This window comes from Myxine glutinosa, chromosome 7, assembly GCF_964187855.1.
Source record: "Myxine glutinosa chromosome 7, kmMyxGlut1.1, whole genome shotgun sequence".
NCBI classification, from domain to species: Eukaryota; Metazoa; Chordata; class Myxini; order Myxiniformes; family Myxinidae; genus Myxine; species Myxine glutinosa.
Window position 1 is genome coordinate 142,628,454 of NC_136267.1, and position 23,511 is coordinate 142,651,964.

The 23,511-nt window shown below is 45.0% G+C and overlaps 1 protein-coding gene across 4 annotated transcripts in view; it reads right to left on the minus strand.

Moving 5' to 3' along the window:
• LOC137431707 (nuclear envelope integral membrane protein 1) overlaps nucleotides 1-23,511 on the minus strand; it is a 115,397-nt gene that overhangs the window by 71,811 nt on the left and 20,075 nt on the right. For all 4 annotated transcript variants that reach the window (XM_068123335.2, XM_068123333.2, XM_078782368.1 and 1 more), the window contains one exon: nucleotides 22,073-22,280. In XM_068123335.2, coding sequence (XP_067979436.2) covers nucleotides 22,073-22,280 — 208 coding nt within the window. The remainder of the gene's footprint in view (nucleotides 1-22,072; nucleotides 22,281-23,511) is intronic.

Here is a 23,511-nt window from a genome sequence, read left to right on the forward strand (position 1 = left end):
TAGGTTTTTCGGTTTTTCCAAGATGGCGGCCGACCACGTGACTGATGACGTCATCATTAACATATGTTATTCCCCATGGAGAGTTCTTTACAATGAGCCATGTCTCAATTTTTTCTGTTCAGCACTTTTGGAAATATAGTGGTGCAAAGTTTTGCCGTTTTTCCAAGATGGCGGCCGACCACGTGACATATGACATCATCATTAACATATTTTATTCCCCATGGAGAGTTCTTTACAATGAGCCATGTCTCAATTTTTTCTCTACAGTACTTTCGGAGATATAGAGGTGCAAAGTTTTTCGGTTTTTCCAAGATGGCGGCCGAACCACGTCACCGATGACGTCATCAATTGGGCACAGTCTATTCCAGGGCAAGACCAATATGTGTGCAAAGTTTGGCGATTCTACGTGCAACGGTGTAGACGCAGTGCTGCAAACAGACAGACAGACAGACAAACAGACAAACAGATGAAAAATCGGTCAGAGACCGAGGACTTGCCGGAGTGTACTTTTTTATCGGCCATTTAGAACAAATATGGCGGCTGAACCACGTGATAGATGATGTCATCATTAACATATTTTATTCCCCATGGAGAGTTCTTTACAATGAGCCATGTCTCAATTTTTTCTGCTCAGCACTTTTGGAGATATAGAGGTGCAAAGTTTTGCCGTTTTTCCAAGATGGCGGCCGAACCACGTGACATCTGACGTCATCATTAACATATTTTATTCCCCATGGACATTTCTTTCCAATGAGCCATGTCTCAATTTTTTCTGTTCAGCACTTTCGGAGATATAGAGGTGCAAAGCTTTTCCAAGATGGCGGCCGAACCACGTGACCTATGACGTCATCATTAACATATTTTATTTCCCATGGACATTTCTTTCCAATGAGCCATGTCTCAATTTTTTCTGTTCAGCACTTTCGGAGATATAGAGGTGCAAAGCTTTTCCAAGATGGCGGCCGAACCACGTGACCGATGACGTCATCATTAACATTTTTTATTCCACATGGAGAGTTCTTTACAATGAGCCATGCCTCAATTTTTTCTATTCAGGACTTTTGGAGATGTGGAGGTGCAGAGTTTTTCGGTTTTTCCAAGATGGCGGCTGAACCACGTGACCGATGACGTCATCATTAACATATTTTATTCCCCATGGAGGATTCTTTACAATGAGCCATGTCTCAATTTTTTCTATTCAGCACTTTTGGACACATAGAGGTGCTAAGTTTTTCGGTTTTTCCAAGATGGCGGCCGAACCACGTGACCGATGATATCATCATTAACATATTTTATTCCCCATGGAGAGTTCTTTACAATGAGCCATGTCTCAATTTTTTCTATTCAGCACTTTCGGAGATATGGAGGTGCAAAGTTTTTCGGTTTTTCCAAGATGGCGGCCGAACCACGTGACTGATGACGTCATCAGTAACATATTTTATTCCCCATGGAGAGATATTTACAATGAGCCATGTCTCAATTTTTTCTGTTCAGCACTTTCGGAGATATGGAGGTGTAAAGTTTTTCGGTTTTTCCAAGATGGCGGCCGAACCACGTGACCTATGACGTCATCATTAACATATTTTATGCCCCATGGACATTTCTTTCCAATGAGCCATGTCTCAATTTTTTCTGTTCAGCACTTTCGGAGATATAGAGGTGCAAAGCTTTTCCAAGATGGCGGCCGAACCACGTGACCGATGACGTCATCATTAACATTTTTTATTCCACATGGAGAGTTCTTTACAATGAGCCATGTCTCAATTTTTTCTATTCAGTACTTTCAGAGATATGGAGGTGCAAAGTTTTGCCGTTTTTCCAAGATGGCGGCCGAACCACGTGACATATGACATCATCATTAACATATTTTATTCCCCATGGGGAGTTCTTTACAATGAGCCATGTCTCAATTTTTTCTGTTCAGCACTTTTGGAGATTTCGTGGTGCAAAGTTTTGCCGTTTTTCCAAGATGGCAGCCCACCACGTGACCGGTGACGTCATCATTAACATATTTTATTCCCCATGGAGAGTTCATTACAATGAGCCGTGTCTCAATTTTTTCTATTCAGTACTTTCAGAGATATGGAGGTGCAAAGTTTTGCCGTTTTTCCAAGATGGCGGCCGACCACGTGACATATGACGTCATCATTAACCTATTTTATTCTGCATGGAGAGTTCTTTACAATGAGCCATGTCTCAATTTTTTCTGTTCAGCACTTTTGGAGATTTCGTGGTGCAAAGTTTTGCCGTTTTTCCAAGATGGCGGCCGACCACGTGACTGATGATGTCATCATTAACATATTTTATTCCCCATGGAGAGTTCTTTACAATGAGCCATGTCTCAATTTTTTCTGTTCAGCACTTTTGGAGATATAGTGGCGCAACGTTTTGCCGTTTTTCCAAGATGGCGACCGAACCACGTGACTGATGACGTCGTCATTTACTTATTTTATTCCCCATGGAGAGTTCTTTACAATGAGCCATGTAGCAATTTTTTCTGTTCAGTACTTTCGGAGATATAGAGGTGCAATTTTTTTTCGGTTTTTCCAAGATGGCCGCCGAACCACGTGACCGATGATGTCATCATGAACATATTTTATTCCCCATGGAGAGTTCTTTACAATGAGCCATGTGTCAATTTTTTATATTGAGCACTTTCGGAGATATAGAGGTGCAACGTTTTTCGGTTTTTCCAAGATGGCGGCCGAACCACGTTACCTATGACGTCATCATTAACATATTTTATTCCCCATGGAGAGTTCTTTACAATGAGTCACATCTCAATTTTTTCTATTCAGCACTTTGGGAGATATGGAGGTGGTAGGTTTTTCGGTTTTTCCAAGATGGCGGCCGAACTACGTAACTGATGACGTCATCATTAACATATTTTATTCCCCATCAAGAGTTCTTTACAATGAGCCATGTCTCAATTTTTTCTATTCAGTACTTTCAGAGATATGGAGGTGCAAAGTTTTTAGGTTTTTCCAAGATGGCGGCCGAACCACGTGACTGATGACGTCATCATTAACATATTTTATTCCCCATGGAGAGTTCTTTACAATGAGCCATGTCTCAATTTTTTCTGTTCAGCACTTTCGGAGATATAGAGTTGCAAACTTTTTCCAAGATGGCGGCCGAACCACGTGACCAATGACGTCATCACTAACATTTTATTCCCCATGGAGAGTTCTTTACAATGAGCTCAATTTTTTCTGTTCAGCACTTTTGGAGATATAGTGGTGCAAAATTTTGCCATTTTCCAAGATGGCGGCCGAACCACGTGACTGATGACGTCATCATTAACATATTTTATTACCCATGGAGAGTTCTTTACAATGAGCCATGTCTCAATTTTTTCTGTTCAGCACTTTTGGAGATATAGCGGTGCAAAGTTTTGCCGTTTTTCCAAGATGGCGGCCGACCACGTGACATATGACGTCATTGTTGTGGAAAACCATTCAGGTCCGCACAACTTTTAGTCCAACGGTTTGGTTTAATTGCATTTAGATCATCACATCATTCCTGTAAGTGGAAATACACAATAAGCATACGATGCGACATCTCATAAAGCCATTCATATCAGTCAATGCAAGCAAGCTAGATATTCTATAAAGGCGTACCATTAACGAGGCTACCGATGTAACATGTCACAAGGGAGAAGTCTCGGAGCACTGACACAGTAACGGGTCTTATAGTCACGCCCCTAGTGGGGACACAATGACAGCGAGCAGCGAGCATCCCCACCCGGGTTCAGTACGGATACGATTTCACTACATTCACCCCCCGTCAGAATTATACGGCCGCGCGGCTAAAAGCGAGTGAGCGTCAGCATGGGCGCGGAGTATTAGTCGGCCCAACCGTAGCGGGCCGGGCGGCGAATTTCTCTGCCAGCACGCGTTCGAAATTCCCCGGGTACGGCGTCTCGTAACCCTGTATCCCCGGTGTCAGAGGCGTCAACAGGGTCGGGTGATGAAGGGGGTAACGCCAAGTCGTCGGACCCGGGCAGTCTCGACGGGGGGAGGGTCGGTGGACTGTCGGCGATGGGAGCGTCGGGAGAGGTCATAGTCTCATAGACGGGTTCGACTGGTCCGTCCGATTCCCTACTAAGGTCGTCGACCCCGCAAGGGGCAAGATGACGAACGGAGACAGTAGTCTCACGACCATCAGACGTCATCACACGAGCATGCTCAGGATTAGCCTGGAGAATCTGCACTTTGTCCACAAGGGGGTCGTACTTGCTCGCGCGAACTGCCCGTTTAAGGTAGGCCGGCCCGGGCCCAGCGAGCCAACTGGGCAAAGACCGTATACACCCCGAGCTCCTGGGGTGGTGGAAAAGACGCTCGTGGGGAGTTTGGTTAGTTGCCGTACTCAGGAGTGCCCGGATTGAGTTCAACGCCGCAGGTAGCGACCAAGCCCATTTATCGAGGCCCCGGCCGTGGGTCCGGAGATGGAGCATGACGGCCCTCCAGATAATCCCGTTGAAGCGTTCGATCTGTCCATTAGCCTGGGGTCTATACGGCGTGGTGTAACTAGACGCAACGTTGTTTTGGAGCAGATAGCCGCGCACCTCCTGAGACAAGAAGACTGCACCCCGGTCGGTATGGACATAGGCCGGGTAACCGAACATTGAGAACAAGTTCTGTAAGCAACGCATCACCGTGGCAGCAGTCATGTCCGCGCACATATAAGCAAAGGGGAATCGTGAGTACTCATCAACGATAGTGAGCAGATAGCGAGAGCCGCTCGACACCGGCAAAGGGCCCTTGAAATCCATCGCCAAGCGTTCCCACGGGCGTGTAGCCTTCACCAGAGTCCCCATAGGGGGGTTATAGAAACGCGGTTTGATTTCCGCGCAGATAGCGCAGTCGCGACAGATACGGCGGATATCGTCAATCGAGTAAGGGAGATTCCCACTCCGCACGAAATGAGCGAAACGCGTTACGCCGGGATGGCCCGCAGTAGCATGCAGCACCCGTAGGCCCTCCAACGAGGTGATACCAGCACATGTAGTGGGGCGCGATAAGGCATCGGCGGCCTGGTTATCCTTCCCTGGGCGATATTTGATGGTGTAACAGAAGTCGGCGAGTTCGATACGCCAGCGAGTGATTTTCTCGTTCTTAATGCGCTGGGCGTGTAAGGTGTCGTACATGAACGCAACGCTTTGCTGGTCCGTGATGATTTGGAAGCTCCGCCCGAGTAGGTACGGGCGCCATCGCCGAATAGACTCGACGATCGCATACGCTTCCTTTTCAACGGACGAGTGCCGCCGCTCAGCGGAGGTAAGAGTCCGTGAAAAGAAAGCCACGGGACGTCCCCCTTGGGAGAGGGTCGCCGCGATGGCCTGATCCGAGGCGTCACTTTCGAGGACGAACGAGCCGCTCTCGTCAATGGTTGCTACGGCGGCTCGGGCGATGTCGGTCTTAAGTCCTTCAAAGGCCGTCAATGCGGCCGAACACAGGGGAAAGGTGTCGCAGGCCACAAGGGGGCGAAGTTTCGCGGAGAAATTTTGCACCCATTTGGAGTAATGGGCGAACAGCCCAAGGGCGCGTTTCAGGGAAGCCCGATCGCAGGGAGGGGCCATGTCGAGCAAAGGTCGCAGACGTTCCTTATCCGGAGAGACAGAGCCATGGGTCACGGTGTACCCCAGAAGATCTATGGTGCGTAGGGAGTATCGGCACTTATCCTCGTTCATAGTTAAGTGATACCGTTGCGCGACCTCAAGGAAGCGCTTCAGATTAGCGTCATGGTGCCCTTGGTCATATCCACAAACCGTAAGGTTATCGAGGTAGACGAAAACATCGGTTAAGTGCTCCCGCGCAACGAGGTCATCCATGGCCCTCTGGAAACAAGCGACCCCGTTCGTCACCCCAAAGGGCAATCGTGTAAATTGGTACAACCGCTGCCCCGACTCGAAAGCGGTATAGATACGATCCGCCCTAGAGATAGGGATCTGGTGGTACGCACTACGGAGATCGAGAGTACTATAGACCGAATACTGGGACACCTGTTGCACTAGCGCGTCCATCCCCGGAAGGGGGTAGGCATCCAGCTGTGTAAAGCGGTTAATCGTTTGGGAATAGTCGATTACCATGCGTTTGCGATGGGCCTCACTGCGCACCACTAAGACCTGGGCACGCCACGGTGACCTACTAGGTTCTATGATGCCGTCTTTCAAGAGCTGAGTCGTTTCGTCCGCAATGAATTGCATGTCCGCGCGGGAGTAGCGTCTCGATTTTACCGCGACAGGGGTACAGTCGGAGGTTAGATTGGGGAACAGCGAAAGCGGACGGACGTCCATTTGCGCTAGGGCGCACACCGTTAGCGCGTCGTCCGCCCCCACAACAAGAGTGTCAGGCCCACCGAACTCCATTACCAGACGTCCATGCAGCTTAAGAAAATCGTGTCCTAGCAGAATATCAGCACATAACGCGGGTAAAACCATAAGGTGTACATCAGGGAAAACCCGTCCCTTTAGCACTAGTTTCAATCGGCATTCCCCTTTTGTGCTAAGCCGGAGTCCCTGGGATGCCATGAAGATCCGTCGTGTAGACCGCCCGATCCGCCATCCATGCCTGAGCACAAGTCGCTGGTCGATAAAACTATCCGTAGATCCGGTGTCCACCAAGGCCTGAACACAATGGCCCTCAACCATAAGGGGAATAAGGGCTTGAGCCAGGCCAGACGAGGCAGCTGGGAGCGGGACTGAGCCCCCCGAATGGGTCGGACCAGCCTCGCGGGTGGATCCTACACCAGCAGCAGTTTTGCGATCGTGACCGGAGTCTGCATTGACCATGGGGAATCCATTATCGTCATCAGAGGGCTTTCCCCAGCATTCCGGTGTTTCGCGATTCAAAATCCGATGAGAAAAGGCCTCAGTAGTATTTGACATCGCCTTTTGACACTCCTGGCAGATAAAGGCTTCCGTTGTAGCCGAAATCGCCTTTTTCGTTTGGTCGCTTTGACAAACGGCTTCCGTAGTATTCGAAATCGCCTTTTTCGTTTGGTCGCTTTGACAACAGGCTTCCGTAGTAGTATTCGAAATCGCCTTTTTCGTTTGGTCGCTTTGACTGGAGGCTTCCGTAGTATTCGATAGCTGTTTCTTCCCTTGCGTGGCTCGAGGTTTGGCCAAGGACGCGGCCTTTGTCCCCGATGGAGAATGAGACGGTGGTGGCTTTCCGGTGGCGCCAGTCAAGGTTGTCTGAGCGCCCAGCGGGCCGCAGCGAGAGGCCCTCCCCTTCGAAGACGGGTAAGGCGCTGGGCTCGTGGGTTCTGCTACAAGCCCGTTCAAGGTTGCCGCGCCTGCGCGACCGCGGCTGCGCGTGTCGAAGGGCCGCGAGCCGCGTGCCGATTTCTTGCACACTTTCGCGTAATGTCCCTTTAGCGAGCACAAATGGCAAATAGCGTCACGTGCCGGACACACGACTCGGGCATGACGAGGCCCTCCACAAAAAAAACATGCGGCCCCGCGCAAGGCCTTGGGTCTGCTGGTCGTAACGGCAGCTGTCAGGGTAGGGTCATCCTCCGGAGCATCCCGGAGTTCAGCAGGCGGATCCACGTCCTCGTCAGTGGTCCTCTCCGGCCGGGCGTGTAGTGAGGTGCCCGCCAAAAGGCGCGTGCGATCATAGGCGTTCGATTGCATCCGCGCTTCAGTATACACCGTCGCTTGCTCTACCGCCGTAGCGAAGGTCAGGTCGGTCTTCTCCAAGAGTTTGAGACGTAGTTCCTGAGAGGAGACCCCTGCTATGAAGGCATCTAAAAGTCGGTCATCTTTAGCCTGCTCGGGAGTCCGTGGCTGGGCGCTGTCCAGCATGAGCTGCCGGAGCTCCTGGGCGTAATGATCCATAGGCTCGTTGGGTTGCTGCCGTCGCGTCTGCAGCAAATAACGCGCATACACAGGGCTTTTTTCTTTTATGTAAAGCCGCTTGAGCTCCGCGACGGTAAGATCATACGTCGTGCATTGAGCGACCGAGTGGTAGACCCGGTAGTCGATTTTTGAGTGTAATATTGCCAGCTTCGCGGCAGGCGTCGGAGCGGTATCAGGCTCATTAAAGAGATGCTCCAGTTGCTTGAGCCAGTGCTTGAGTTGCAAGCCTCCGTCCGTGGCTTGTGGGTCGGCGCTGAAAATGGACACCGTCAACGTCTTGTTGCCAGCCATGTCAGCAGATCATAAATGCAATTAAGTGTTGTGGAAAACCATTCAGGTCCGCACAACTTTTAGTCCAACGGTTTGGTTTAATTGCATTTAGATCATCACATCATTCCTGTAAGTGGAAATACACAATAAGCATACGATGCGACATCTCATAAAGCCATTCATATCAGTCAATGCAAGCAAGCTAGATATTCTATAAAGGCGTACCATTAACGAGGCTACCGATGTAACATGTCACAAGGGAGAAGTCTCGGAGCACTGACACAGTAACGGGTCTTATAGTCACGCCCCTAGTGGGGACACAATGACAGCGAGCAGCGAGCATCCCCACCCGGGTTCAGTACGGATACGATTTCACTACAGTCATCATAAACATATTTTATTCCCCATGGAGCGTTCTTTACAATGAGCCATGTCTCAATTTTTTCTGTACAGTACTTTCGGAGATATAGAGGTGCAAAGTTTTTCGGTTTTTCCAAGATGGCGGCCGAACCACGTCACCGATGACGTCATCAATTGGGCACAGTCTATTCCAGGGCAAGACCAATATGTGTGCAAAGTTTGGCGATTCTCCGTGCAACGGTGTAGACGCAGTGCTGCAAACAGACAAACAGACAAACAGACAAACAGACAAACGAACAGATCAACATACTTGCCGGAAAATTTTTCCGGCAAGTAACAAACAAACGAACAGATCAACATACTTGCCGGAAAAATTTTTCCGGCAAGTAATGAAAAATCGGTCAGAGACCGAGGACTTGCCGGAATTTACTTTTTTTATCGGCCATTTAGGACAAATATGGCGGCCGAACCACGTCACCGATGACGTCATCATTAACATATTTTATTCCCCATGGAGAATTCTTCACAATGAGCCATGTCTCAATTTTTTCTATTCAGCACTTTCGGAGATATGGAGGTGCAAAGTTTTCCCGTTTTTCCAAGATGGCGGCCGAACCACGTGACCGATGGCATCATTAACATATTTTATTCCCCATGGAGAGTTCTTTACAATGAGCCACGTCTCAATTTTTTCGATTCAGCACTTTTGGAGATATGAGGTGCAAAGTTTTTCGTTTTTTCCAACATGGCGGCCGAACCACGTCACTGATGACATCATCATTTGGGCACAATATATTAGAGGGCAAGACAAATACGTGTGCAAAGTTTGGCAATTCTACGTGCAACGGTGTAGACGTAGTGCTGCAAACAGACAGATGAAAAATCGGTCATACCCGAGGACTTGCCGGGATGTACTTTTTATCGGCCATTTTGGACAAATATGGCGGCCGAAACACGTGAACGATGACGTCATCATAAACATTTTATTCCCCATGGAGAGTTCTTTTCAATGAGCCATGTCTCAATTTTTTCTATTCAGCACTTTCGGAGATGTGGAGGTGCAAAGTTTTTCGGTTTTTCCAAGATGGCGGCCGGACCACGTGACCGATGATGTCATCATTAACATGTTTTATTCCACATGGAGAGTTCTTTACAATGAGCCATGTCTCAATTTTCTCTATTCAGCACTTTCAGAGATGTGGAGGTGCAAAAATTTTCGGTTTTTCCAAGAGGGCGGCCGAACCACGTGACATATGACGTCATCATTAACATATTTTATTCCCCATGGAGAGTTCTTTACCATGAGCCATGTCTCAATTTTTTCTGTTCAGTACTTTCGGAGATATAGTGGTGCAAAGTTTGCCCGTTTTTCCAAGATGGCGGCCGAACCACGTGACTGATGACGTCATCATTAACATATTTTGTTCCCCATGGAGAGTTCTTTACAATGAGCCATGTCTCAATTTTTTCTGTTCAGCACTTTTGGAGATATATTGGTGCAAAGTTTTGCCGTTTTTCCAAGATGGCGGCCGACCACGTGACTGATGACGTCATCATTAAGATATTTTATTCCCCATGGAGAGTTCTTTACAATGAGCCATGTCTCAATTTTTTCTGTTCAGTACTTTTGGAGATATAGCGGTGCAAAGTTTTGCCGTTTTCCCAAGATGGCGGGCGAACCACGTGACCTATGACGTCATCATTAACATATTTTATTCTCCATGGAGTGTTCTTTACAATGAGCCATGTCTCAATTTTTTCTGTTCAGTACTTTTGGAGACATAGCGGTGCAAAATTTTGCCGTTTTTCAAAGATGGCGGCCGAACCACGTGACCTATGACGTCATCATTAACATATTTTATTCCCCATGGAGTGTTCTTTACAATGAGCCATGTCTCAATTTTTTCTGTTCAGTACTTTCGGAGATATGGAGGTGCAAAATTTTTCGGTTTTTCCAAGATAGCGGCCGAACCACGTGACTGATGACGTCATCATGAACATGTTTTATTCCCCATGGAGAGTTCTTCACAATGAGCCATGTCTCAATTTTTTCTGTTCAGCACTGAGATATCAAGGTGCAAAATTTTTCGGTTTTTCCAATATGGCGGCCGAACCACGTGACCTATGACGTCATCATTTGGGCACAGTATATTAGAGGGCAAGACCAATATGTGTGCCAAGTTTGGCGATTCTACGTGCAACGGTGTAGACGTAGTGCTGCAAACAGACAAACAGACAAACAGCCAAACAGACAAACGAACAGATCAACATACTTGCCGGAATCTTTTCCGGCAAGTAATGAAAAATCGGTCAGAGACCGAGGACTTGCCGGAATGTACTTTTTTATCAGCCATTTAGGACAAATATGGCGGCCGAACCACATGGCCGATGACGTCATCATTAACATTTTTATTCCCCATGGAGAGTTCTTTACAATGAGCCATGTCTCAATTTTTTCTATTCAGCACTTTTGGAGATATGGAGGTGCTACGTTTTTCGGTTTTTCCAAGATGGCGGCCGACCACGTGACTGATGACGTCATCATTCACATATTTTATTCCCCATGGAGAGTTCTTTACAATGAGCCATGTCTCAATTTTTCCTGTTCAGTACTTTCGGAGATATGGAGGTGCAAGATTTTTCGGTTTTTCCAAGATGGCGGCCGAACCACGTGACCGATGACGTCATCAATTGGGCACAGTCTATTCCAGGGCAAGACCAATATGTGTGCAAAGTTTGGCGATTCTACGTGCAATGGTGTAGACGCAGTGCTGCAAACAGACAGACAAACAGACAGACAGACAAACAGACAGACAGATGAAAAATCGGTCAGAGACCGAGGACTTGCCGGAATGTACTTTTTTATCGGCCATTTAGGACAAATATGGCGGCCGAACCACGTGACCGATGACGTCATCATTAACATATTTTATTCCCCATGGAGAGTTCTTTACAATGAGCCATGTCTCAATTTTTTCTGTTCAGCACTTTTGGAGATATAGTGGCGCAACGTTTTGCCGTTTTTCCAAGATGGCGACCGAACCACGTGACTGATGACGTCATCATTTACATATTTTATTCCCCATGGAGAGTTCTTTACAATGAGCCACGTCCCAATTTTATCTATTCAGGACTTTCGGAGATATGGAGGTGAAAGTTTTCCGGTTTTTCCAAGATGGCGGCCGAACCACGTGACTGATGACGTCATCAGTAACACATTTTATTCCCCATGGAGAGTTCTTCACAATGAGCCATGTCTCAATTTTTTCTGTTCAGTACTTTCGGAGATATAGTGGTGCAAATTATTTCGGTTTTCCCAAGATGGCCGCCGAAACACGTGACCGATGACGTCATAAATTGGGCACAGTCTATTCCAGGGCAAGACGAATATGTGTGCAAAGTTTGGCGATTCTCCGTGCAACGGTGTAGATGCAGTGCTGCAAACAGACAGACAGACAGACAGACAGACAGACAGACAAACAGACAAACAGACAGACAGACAGACACAGACAAACGAACAGATCAACATACTTGCCGGAATCTTTTCCGGCAAGTAACAAACAGACAGACAGACAGACAGACAAACGAACAGATCAACATACTTGCCGGAATTTTTTTCCGGCAAGTAACAGACAGATGAAAAATCAGTCAGAGACCGAGGACTTGCCGGAATGTACTTTTTTATCGGCCATTTAGAACAAATATGGCGGCTGAACCACGTGATAGATGACGTCATCATTAACATATTTTATTCCCCATGGAGAGTTCTTTACAACGAGCCATGTCTCAATTTTTTCTGTTCAGCACTTTTGGAGATATAGTGGTGCAAAGTTTTGCCGTTTTTCCAAGATGGCGGCCGACCACGTGACATATGACGTCATCATTAACATATTTTATTCCCCATGGAGAGTTCTTTACAACGAGCCATGTCTCAATTTTTTCTGTTCAGCACTTTTGGAGATATAGTGGTGCAAAGTTTTGCCGTTTTTCCAAGATGGCGGCCGACCACGTGACTGATGATGTCATCATTAACATATTTTATTCCCCATGGAGAGTTCTTTTCAATGAGCCATGTCTCAATTTTTTCTGTTCAGCACTTTTGGAGATATAGTGGCGCAACGTTTTGCCGTTTTTCCAAGATGGCGGCCGAACCACATGACTGATGACGTCATCATTTACATATTTTATTCCCCATGGAGAGTTCTTTACAATGAGCCATGTCTCAATTTTTTCTGTTCAGCACTTTTGGAGATATAGTGGTGCCGGCCGATGACGTCATCAATTGGGCACAGTCTATTCCAGGGCAAGACCAATATGTGTGCAAGGTTTGGCGATTCTAAGTGCAACGGTGTAGACGCAGTGCTGCAAACAGACAAACAGACAAACAGACAGACAGACAAATCAGAGACCGAGGACTTGCCGGAATATACTTTTTTATTGGCCATTTAGGACAAATATGGCGGCCGAACCACATGGCCGATGACGTCATCATTAACATATTTTATTCCCCATGGAGAGTTCTTTACAATGAGCCATGTCTTAATTTTTTCTGTTCAGCACTTTTGGAGATATAGTGGTGCAAAGTTTTGCCGTTTTTCCAAGATGGCGGCCGAACCACGTGACTGATGAGGTCATCATTAACATATTTTATTGCCCATGGAGAGTTCTTTACAATGAGCCATGTCTCAATTTTTTCTATTCAGCACTTTCGGAGATATGGAGGTGCAAAGTTTTTCGGATTTTCCAAGATGGCGGCCGAATCACGTGACCGATGACGTCATCATTAACATATTGTATTCTCCATGGAGAGTTCTTTGCAATGAGCCATGTCTCAATTTTTTCTATTCAGTACATTCAGAGATATGGATGTGCAAAGTTTTTCGGTTTTTCCAAGATGGCGGTCGAACCACGTGACTGATGACGTCATCATTAACATATTTTATTCCACATGGAGAGTTCTTCACAATGAGCCATGTCTCCATTTTTTCTGTTCAGCACTTTTGGAGATATAGTGGTGCAACGTTTTTCGGTTTTCCCAAGATGGCGGCCGAACCACGTGACTGATGACGTCATCATTAACATATTTTATTCCCCATGGAGAGTTCTTTACAATGAGACATGTCTCAATTTTTTCTGTTCAGGACTTTCGGAGATATGGAGGTGCAAAAATTTTCGGTTTTTCCAAGATGGCGGCCGAACCACGTGACTGATGACGTCATCATTAACATATTTTATTCCCCATGGAGAGTTCTTTACAATGAGCCATGTCTCAATTTTTTCTGTTCAGCACTTTGAGATATCGAGGTGCAAAATTTTTCGGTTTTTCCAAGATGGCGGCCGAACCACGTGACCGATGACGTCATCATTTGGGCACAGTATATTAGAGGGCAAGACAAATACGTGTGCAAAGTTTGGTGATTCTACGTGCAACGGTGTAGACGTAGTGCTGCAAACAGACAGACAAACAGACAGACAGACAAACAGATGAAAAATCGGTCAGAGACCGAGGACTTGCCGGAATGTACTCTTTTATCGGCCATTTAAGACAAATATGGCGTCCGAACCACGTGATAGATGACGTCATCATTAACATATATTATTCCCCATGGAGAGTTCTTCACAAAGAGCCATGTCTCAACTTTTTCTATTCAGCACTTTTGGAGATATGGAGGTGCTACGTTTTTCGGTTTTTCCAAGATGGCAGCCGAACCACGTGACCTATGATGTCATCATTAACATATTTTATTCCCCATGGAGAGTTCTTTACAATGAGCCATGTCTCAATTTTTTCTATTCAGCACTTTCAGAGATATGCGGTGCACAATTTTTCGGTTTTTCCAAGATGGCGGCCGAACCACGTGACATATGACGTCATCATTAACATATTTTATTCCCCATTGAGAGTTCTTTACAATGAGCCATGTCTCAATTTTTTCCATTCTGCACTTTTGGAGATATAGTGGTGCAAAGTTTTCCCATTTTTCCAAGATGGCGGCCGAACCACGTGACCGATGGCGTCATCATTAACATATTTTATTCCCCATGGAGTTCTTTACAATGAGCCATGTCTCAATTTTTTCTGTTCAGCACTTTTGGAGATTTTGTGGTGCAAAGTTTTGCCGTTTTTCCAAGATGGCGGCCGACCACGTGACTGATGACGTCATCATTAACATATTTTATTCCCCATGGAGAGTTCTTTACAATGAGCCATGTCTCAATTATTTCTGTTCAGCACTTTTGGAGATATAGTGGTGCAAAGTTTTGCCGTTTTTCCAAGATGGCGGCCGACCACGTGACATATGACGTCATCATTAACATATTTTATTCCCCATGGAGAGTTCTTTCCAATGAGCCATGTCTCAATTTTTTCTGTTCAGCACTTTTGGAGATATAGTGGCGCAACGATTTGCCGTTTTTCCAAGATGGCGACCGAACCACGTGACTGATGACGTCATCATTTACATATTTTATTCCCCATGGAGAGTTCTTTACAATGAGCCATGTCTCAATTTTTTCTGTTCAGTACTTTCGGAGATATAGAGGTGCAAATTTATTCGGTTTTTCCAAGATGGCGGCCGAACCACGTGACCAATGACATCATCATTAACATATTGTATTCCACATGGAGATTTCTTTACAATGAGCCATGTCTCAATTTTTTCTATTCAGCACTTTCGGAGATATGGAGGTGCTAGGTTTTTCGGTTTTTCCAAGATGGCGGCCGACCACGTGACTGATGACGTCATCATTAACATATTTTATTCCCCATCGAGAGTTCTTTACAATGAGCCATGTCTCAATTTTTTCTGTTCAGCACTTTTGGAGATTTCGTGGTGCAAAGTTTTGCCGTTTTTCCAAGATGGCGGCCGACCACGTGACTGATGATGTCATCATTAACATATTTTATTCCCCATGGAGAGTTCTTTACAATGAGCCATGTCTCAATTTTTTCTGTTCAGTACTTTCGGAGATATAGAAGTGCAAAGTTTTTCGGTTTTTCCAAGATGGCGGCCGAACCACGTCACCGATGACGTCATCAATTGGGCACAGTCTATTCCAGGGCAAGACGAATATGTGTGCAAAGTTTGGCGATTCTCCGTGCAACGGTGTAGACGCAGTGCTGCAAACAGACAGACAAACAGACAAACAGACAGACAGACAAACAGACAAACAAACGAACAGATCAACATACTTGCCGGAAATTTTTCCGGCAAGTAATGAAAAATCGGTCAGAGACCGAGGACTTGCCGGAATGTACTTTTTTATCGGCCATTTAGGACAAATATGGCGGCCGAACCACGTGACCGATGACGTCATCATTAACATATTTTATTCCCCATGAAGAGTTCTTTACAATGAGCCATGTCTCAATTTTTTCTGTTCAGCACTTTTGGAGATTTCGTGGTGCAAAGTTTTGCCGTTTTTCCAAGATGGCGGCCGACCACGTGACTGATGACGTCATCATTAACATATTTTATTCCCCATGGAGAGTTCTTTACAATGAGCCATGTCTCAATTTTTTCTGTTCAGCACTTTTGGAGATATAGTGGTGCAAAGTTTTGCCGTTTTTCCAAGATGGCGGCCGACCACGTGACATATGACGTCATCATTAACATATTTTATTCCCCATGGAGAGTTCTTTACAATGAGCCATGTCTCAATTTTTTCTGTTCAGCACTTTTGGAGATATAGTGGCGCAACGTTTTGCCGTTTTTCCAAGATGGCGACCGAACCACGTGACTGATGACGTCATCATTTACATATTTTATTCCCCATGGAGAGTTCTTTACAATGAGCCATGTCTCAATTTTTTATGTTCAGTACTTTCGGAGATATAGAGGTGCAAAGTTTTTCGGTTTTTCCAAGATGGCGGCCGAACCACGTCACCGATGACGTCATCAATTGGGCACAGTCTATTCCAGGGCAAGACCAATATGTGTGCAAAGTTTGGCGATTCTCCGTGCAACGGTGTAGACGCAGTGCTGCAAACAGACAGACAAACAGACAGACAGACAGACAAACAGACAAATGAAAAATCGGTCAGAGACCGAGGACTTGCCGGAATTTACTTTTTTATCGGCCATTAGGACAAATATGGCGGCCGAACCAGGTGACCGATAACGTCATCATTAACATATTTTATTCCCCATGGAGAGTTCTTTACAATGAGCCATGTCTCAATTTTATCCATTCTGCACTTTTGGAGATATAGTGGTGCAAAGTTTTCCCGTTTTTCCAAGATGGCGGCCGAACCACGTGACCGATGGCATCATCATTAACATATTTTATTCCCCATGGAGAGTTCTTTACAATGAGCCATGTCTCAATTTTTTCTATTCAGCACTTTCAGAGAAATGGAGGTGCAAAATTTTTCGGTTTTTCCAAGATGGCGGCCGAACCACGTGACATATGACGTCATCATTAACATATTTTATTCCCCATGGAGAGTTCTTTACAATGAGCAATGTCTCAATTTTTTCTGTTCAGCACTTTTGGAGATATAGTGGTGCAAAGTTTTGCCGTTTTTCCAAGATGGCGGCCGACCACGTGACATATGACGTCATCATTAACATATTTTATTCCCCATGGAGCGTTCTTTACAATGAGCCATGTCTCAATTTTTTCTGTTCAGCACTTTTGGAGATATCGTGGTGCAAAGTTTTGCCGTTTTTCCAAGATGGCGGCCGACCACGTGACTGATGACGTCATCATTAACATATTTTATTCCCCATGGAGAGTTCTTTACAATGAGCCATGTCTCAATTTTTTCTGTTCAGGACTTTCGGAGATATGGAGGTGCAAAAATTTTCGGTTTTTCCAAGATGGCGGCCGAATCACGTGACTGATGACGTCATCATTAACATATTTTATTCCCCATGGAGAGTTCTTTACAATGAGCCATGTCTCAATTTTTTCTGTTCAGGACTTTCGGAGATATGGAGGTGCAAAAATTTTCGTTTTTTCCAAGATGGCGGCCGAACCACGTGACCGATGACGTCATCATTAACATATTTATTCCCCATGGAGAGTTCTTTACAATGAGCCATGTCTCAATTTTTTCTGTTCAGCACTTTGAGATATCGAGGTGCAAAAATTATCGGTTTTTCCAAGATGGCGGCCGAACCACGTGACCGATGACGTCATCATTTGGGCACAGTATATTAGAGGGCAAGACAAATACGTGTGCAAAGTTTGGTGATTCTACGTGCAACGGTGTAGACGTAGTGCTGCAAACAGACAAACAGACAGACAGACAGACAGACAGACAAACAGACAGACAAACGAACAGATCAACATACTTGCCGGAAAAATTTTTCCGGCAAGTAATGAAAAATCGGTCAGAGACCGAGGACTTGCCGGAATGTACTTTTTTATTGGCCATTTAGGACAAATATGGCGGCCGAACCACGTGACCGATGACGTCATCATTAACATATTTTATTCCCCATGGAGAGTTCTTTTCAATGAGCCATGTCTCAATTTTTTCTATTCAGCACTTTCGGAGATGTGGAGGTTTCGGTTTTTCCAAGATGGCGGCCGAACCACGTGACATATGATGTCATCATTAACAAATTTTATTCCGCATGGAGAGTTCTTTACAATGAGCCATGTCTCAATTTTTTCTGTTCAGTACTTTTGGAGATATAGTGGCACAAATCTTTTCGGTTTTTCCAAGATGGCGGCCGAACCACGTGACTGATGACGTCATCATTAACATATTTTATTCCCCATGGAGAGTTCTTTACAATGAGCCATGTCTCAATTTTTTCTATTCAGCACTTTCGGAGATATGGAGGTGCGAGGTTTTTCGGTTTTTCCAAGATGGCGGCCGAACCACGTGACTGATGACATCATCATTAACATATTTCATTCCCCATGGAGAGTTCTTTACAATGGGCCATGTCTCAATTTTTTCTATTGAGCACTTTCGGAGATATGGAGGTGCAACGTTTTTCGGTTTTTCCTAGATGGCGGCCGACCACGTGACATATGACATCATCATTAACATATTTTATTCCCCATGGAGAGTTCTTTACAATGAGCCATGTCTCAATTTTTTCTGTTCAGCACTTTTGGAGCTTTTGTGGTAAAAAGTTTTTCCGTTTTTCCAAGATGGCGGCCGACCATGTGACTGATGACGTCATCATTAACATATTTTATTCCCCATGGAGAGTTCTTTACAATGAGCCATGTCTCAATTTTTTCTGTTCAGCACTTTTGGAGATATAGTGGTGCAAAGTTTTGCCGTTTTTCCAAGATGGCGGCCGACCACGTGACATATGACGTCATCGTTAACATATTTTATTCCCCATGGAGAGTTCTTTACAATGAGCCATGTCTCAATTTTTTCTGTTCAGCACTTTTGGAGATATAGTGGTGCAAATTTTTGCCGTTTTTCCAAGATGGCGACCGACCACGTGACATATGACATCATCATTAACATATTTTATTCCCCATGGAGAGTTCTTTACAATGAGCCATGTCTCCATTTTTTCTGTTCAGTACTTTCGGAGATATAGAGGTGCAAAGTTTTTCGGTTTTTCCAAGATGGCGGCCGAACCACGTCACCGATGACGTCATCAATTGGGCACAGTCTATTCAAGGGCAAGACCAATATGTGTGCAAAGTTTGGCGATTCTCCGTGCAACGGTGTAGACGCAGTGCTGCAAACAGACAGACAAACAGACAAACAGACAGACAGACAAACAGACAAACAAACGAACAGATCAACATACTTGCCGGAATCTTTTCCGGCAAGTAATGAAAAATCGGTCAGAGACCGAGGACTTGCCGGAATGTACTTTTTTATCGGCCATTTAGGACAAATATGGCGGCCGAACCACGTGACTGATGACGTCATCATTACCATATTTTATTCCCCATGGAGAGTTCTTTACAATGAGCCATGTCCCAATTTTTTCTATTCAGCACATTCAGAGATATGGAGGTGCAAAAATTTTCGGTTTTTCCAAGATGGCGGCCGAACCACGTGACATATGACATCATCATTAAATTTTATTACCCATGGAGAGTTCTTTACAATGAGCCATGTCTCAATTTTTTCTGTTCAGCACTTTTGGAGATATAGCGGTGCAAAGTTTTGCCGTTTTTCCAAGATGGCGGCCGACCACGTGACATATGACGTCATCATTAACATATTTTATTCCCCATGGAGAGTTCTTTACAATGAGCCATGTCTCAATTTTTTCTGTTCAGCACTTTTGGAGATATAGTGGCGCAACGTTTTGCCGTTTTTCCAAGATGGCGACCGAACCACGTGACTGATGACGTCATCATTTACATATTTTATTCCCCATGGAGAGTTCTTTACAATGAGCCATGTCTCAATTTTTTCTGTTCAGTACTTTCGGAGATATAGAGGTGCAAAGTTTTTCGGTTTTTCCAAGATGGCAGCCGAACCACGTCACCGATGACGTCATCAATTGGGCACAGTCTATTCCAGGGCAAGACCAATATGTGTGCAAAGTTTGGCGATTCTACGTGCAACGGTGTAGACGCAGTGCTGCAAACAGACAGACAGACAGACAAACAGACAGACAGACAAACAGACAGACAAACAAACGAACAGATCAACATACTTGCCGGAAAATTTTTCCGGCAAGTAACAAACGAACAGATCAACATACTTGCCGGAATCTTTTCCGGCAAGTAACAAACGAACAGATCAACATACTTGCCGGAATCTTTTCCGGCAAGTAATGAACAGATCAACATACTTGCCGGAATTTTTTCCGGCAAGTAACAAACGAACAGATCAACATACTTGCCGGAATTTTTTCCGGCAAGTAACAAACCGCAACGTTTCCGGCAAGTAACAAACCAACTGATCAACATACTTGCCGGAATCTTTTCCGGCAAGTAACAAACGAACAGATCAACATACTTGCCGGAATTTTTTTTCCGGCAAGTAACAAATGAAAAATCGGTCAGAGACCGAGGACTTGCCGGAATTTACTTTTTTATTGGCCATTGAGGACAAATATGGTGGTCGAACCACGTGACTGATTATGTCATCATTAACATATTTTATTCCCCATGGAGAGCTCTTTACAATGAGCCATGTCTCAATTTTTTCTATTCAGCACTTTCAGAGGTATGGATGTGCAAAATTTTTCGGTTTTTCCAAAATGGCGGCCGAACCACGTGACATATGACGTCGTCATTAACATATTTTATTCCCCATGGAGAGTTCTTTACAATGAGCCATGTCTCAATTTTTTCTGTTCAGCACTTTTGGAGATATAGTGGTGCAAAGTTTGGCCGTTTTTCCAAGATGGCGGCCGACCACGTGACATATGACATCATCATTAACATATTTTATTCCCCATGGAGAGTTCTTTACAATGAGCCATGTCTCAATTTTTTCTGTTCAGCACTTTTGGAGATATAGTGGCGCAACGTTTTTCGTTTTTTCCAAGATTGCGGCCGAAACACGTGACCTATGACGTCATCATTAACATGTTTTATTCCCAATGGAGAGTTCTTTACAATGAGCCATGTCTCAATTTTTTCTATTCAGTACTTTCGGAGATATAGAGGTGCAAAGTTGTTCGGTTTTTCCAAGGTGGCGGCCGAACCACGTGACCGATGACATCATAAATTGGGCACAGTCTATTCCAGGGCAAGACCAATATGTGTGCAAAGTTTGGCGATTCTCCGTGCAACGGTGTAGACGCAGTGCTGCAAACAGACAGACAAACAGACAAACAGACAGACAGACAGACAGACAAACGAACAGATCAACATACTTGCCGGAATCTTTTCCGGCAAGTAACAAACAGACAGACAGACAGACAGACAGACAAACGAACAGATCAACATACTTGCCGGAATCTTTTCCGGCAAGTAACAAACGGACTCGAATGCAATACCTCTGGTGAGGGTAATAAATGGAGGTGAGGGGCAGAGGGGTACCAAAGTTGTTAGTATTTTTTTTTTTTTTTGTATTAACCAAATTATTAACCAAAGAGGTACCAAAATTGAGGGAGTGAAGATGCAAGTGATTAGAATATAAGGGGCAGGGAGGCCCAATAACAAAATATATTTTGCTGGAAAATATTGAGGTTGGGAGGGAAAAATAAACATTTCTAATGATGCATTCTCATCACAGTATTTACAACTTGAGTGTCGAGTTTCAAGTCCCAAGTCTTCTTCAGTCGAAACTAGTGTGAATTAGAATCAATTAGCGAGTCTAATCAGACACCGTCAGGTCCGATAGGTCCAAAGGCAAACCATTTGTTGTGTCCAGTTCAAATAAACCCGAAGTTAATTGTGAGATTAAGCAGCTGGTATGCAGCAAACCAAACTACCTGTTTTAAATACAATCTGAAGTTCATAATCGACTTCTCTTCTCCAATGACATCCCCACAACACTTGGAAATATCCCTGGATATATTTCACTTAATATATTTTGAATCTAGTCTTTGCTCAGTCTTGCCAAAAATAAAAAGGTGAAAAAGCTCAAGGAAATCTGCATGCATAAAATAGCTGAATTTCTACCAAAGTTAGCATGACAACTCACGAACAAGAGGAATGATAGGTGTGTGCAGGACATACTAGTGTGTACAACAGTTACGACGTAGGGTTTGGCACATTCCACCCTGAAGCAGGTTTGCTCAAACAGGTCGAGTGAGATTGATTCTTGATGGGTGCCGCTCCGGAGATTACTCGTCACCCAACCAAGCCAGCTCTGGATGTGTTCACTCACTTCCGTTGCGTTTACACCCTTGGTCACCTTCACCCCCACCTGGCTCGAAATTCTCACCTGCAGAACATGCAACAATTCGTTTAAATAATAGGATAATAGCCTTAGCATTTGTTTACCCCAAAATGCTTCCGGAAAAGATCAACACCACTATACAAAATGTTTCGGCCACATGACCACAGCATAATCCTTTGGAATCAACCAAAATAATTTATACATCTCATCTTGTAATGCCAACTCGCCACTGGCAGTGAACTGAGGTTATGTTTTCACCCCTGTCTGTGTGTCTGTATATCAGCAGGATATCTCTAAATATCAGCAAATGTTGCAAACTGATGCTACATCCGACTACACAATGGGCGAATGTTACTTCAAGCCATGTGGAGGACCAAGGGCAAACCACTGGTTACTGACCAGATCGCTTCCGCAGCATCATTAGCGCAAGCAAAGCAAGGCAAAGATTGTCTAGCTGTGGATCTGGAGAGGCGTCTAGAAAGTGACGACCAGGTTACCCTTAAATGTGACAAGGACTGTGTTTCATCGTAAGTGAAGTCAACCATCCAGTGAAGACCCATCCTGTAAACAACGGTGGCGGGGCGAAACACCTAAATTTTACCTCAAGGAACACTGTCTGTTTTGCGGGGAACGATGTATATTGGACATGGATATGAAAAACCCCAGTTGATGGAGACATGTTGTCGTCTGTCAGGCTGCTGACCGCATGGACCAGCTGACCTTTAAATAGTGTGTTCTTGATGCATGCAATGCCAGACAGAATGATATTGGCCAACAGGTCAAGATACAGGTAAAGTTGTTGTGAATTTGATGTGGTTGTGTGAATGATGTACATGTAGCAGACACAAAATATCATGCCGACTACAGGAAGACATTCACGTCTCCACATTTTGTATAAAGTTTTTGACGTTTATATGAAAAACGGTGGTGCCTCTGTATCTTGAATGCTTATCTCCAAATTATCTGAGATAATTGGCACAGACCTCCTTGTTCGCTCCAGCAAAGGTGTAGCCAGTCTCCTCTTTTGCAGCAGAGTACCAGCAATAATTCACATAGTTGCTTCTAATGAAGATGATGATGAGATATCAATGGACAAGATAGCACGAAAGAGCACCGAGGAGTCAAAAACGCTCTCTCGGGTGAAGCAAGTTCTATTAAACAAGAGTAAACATGCTCATTGTTTTTGAATCGGTGAGTTCGACTCTGCAGGATCTGCTCAAGAAAATATCTGACAAACTCGACTACACACTTCCAGGAGCGTCGATTGGTAACATTA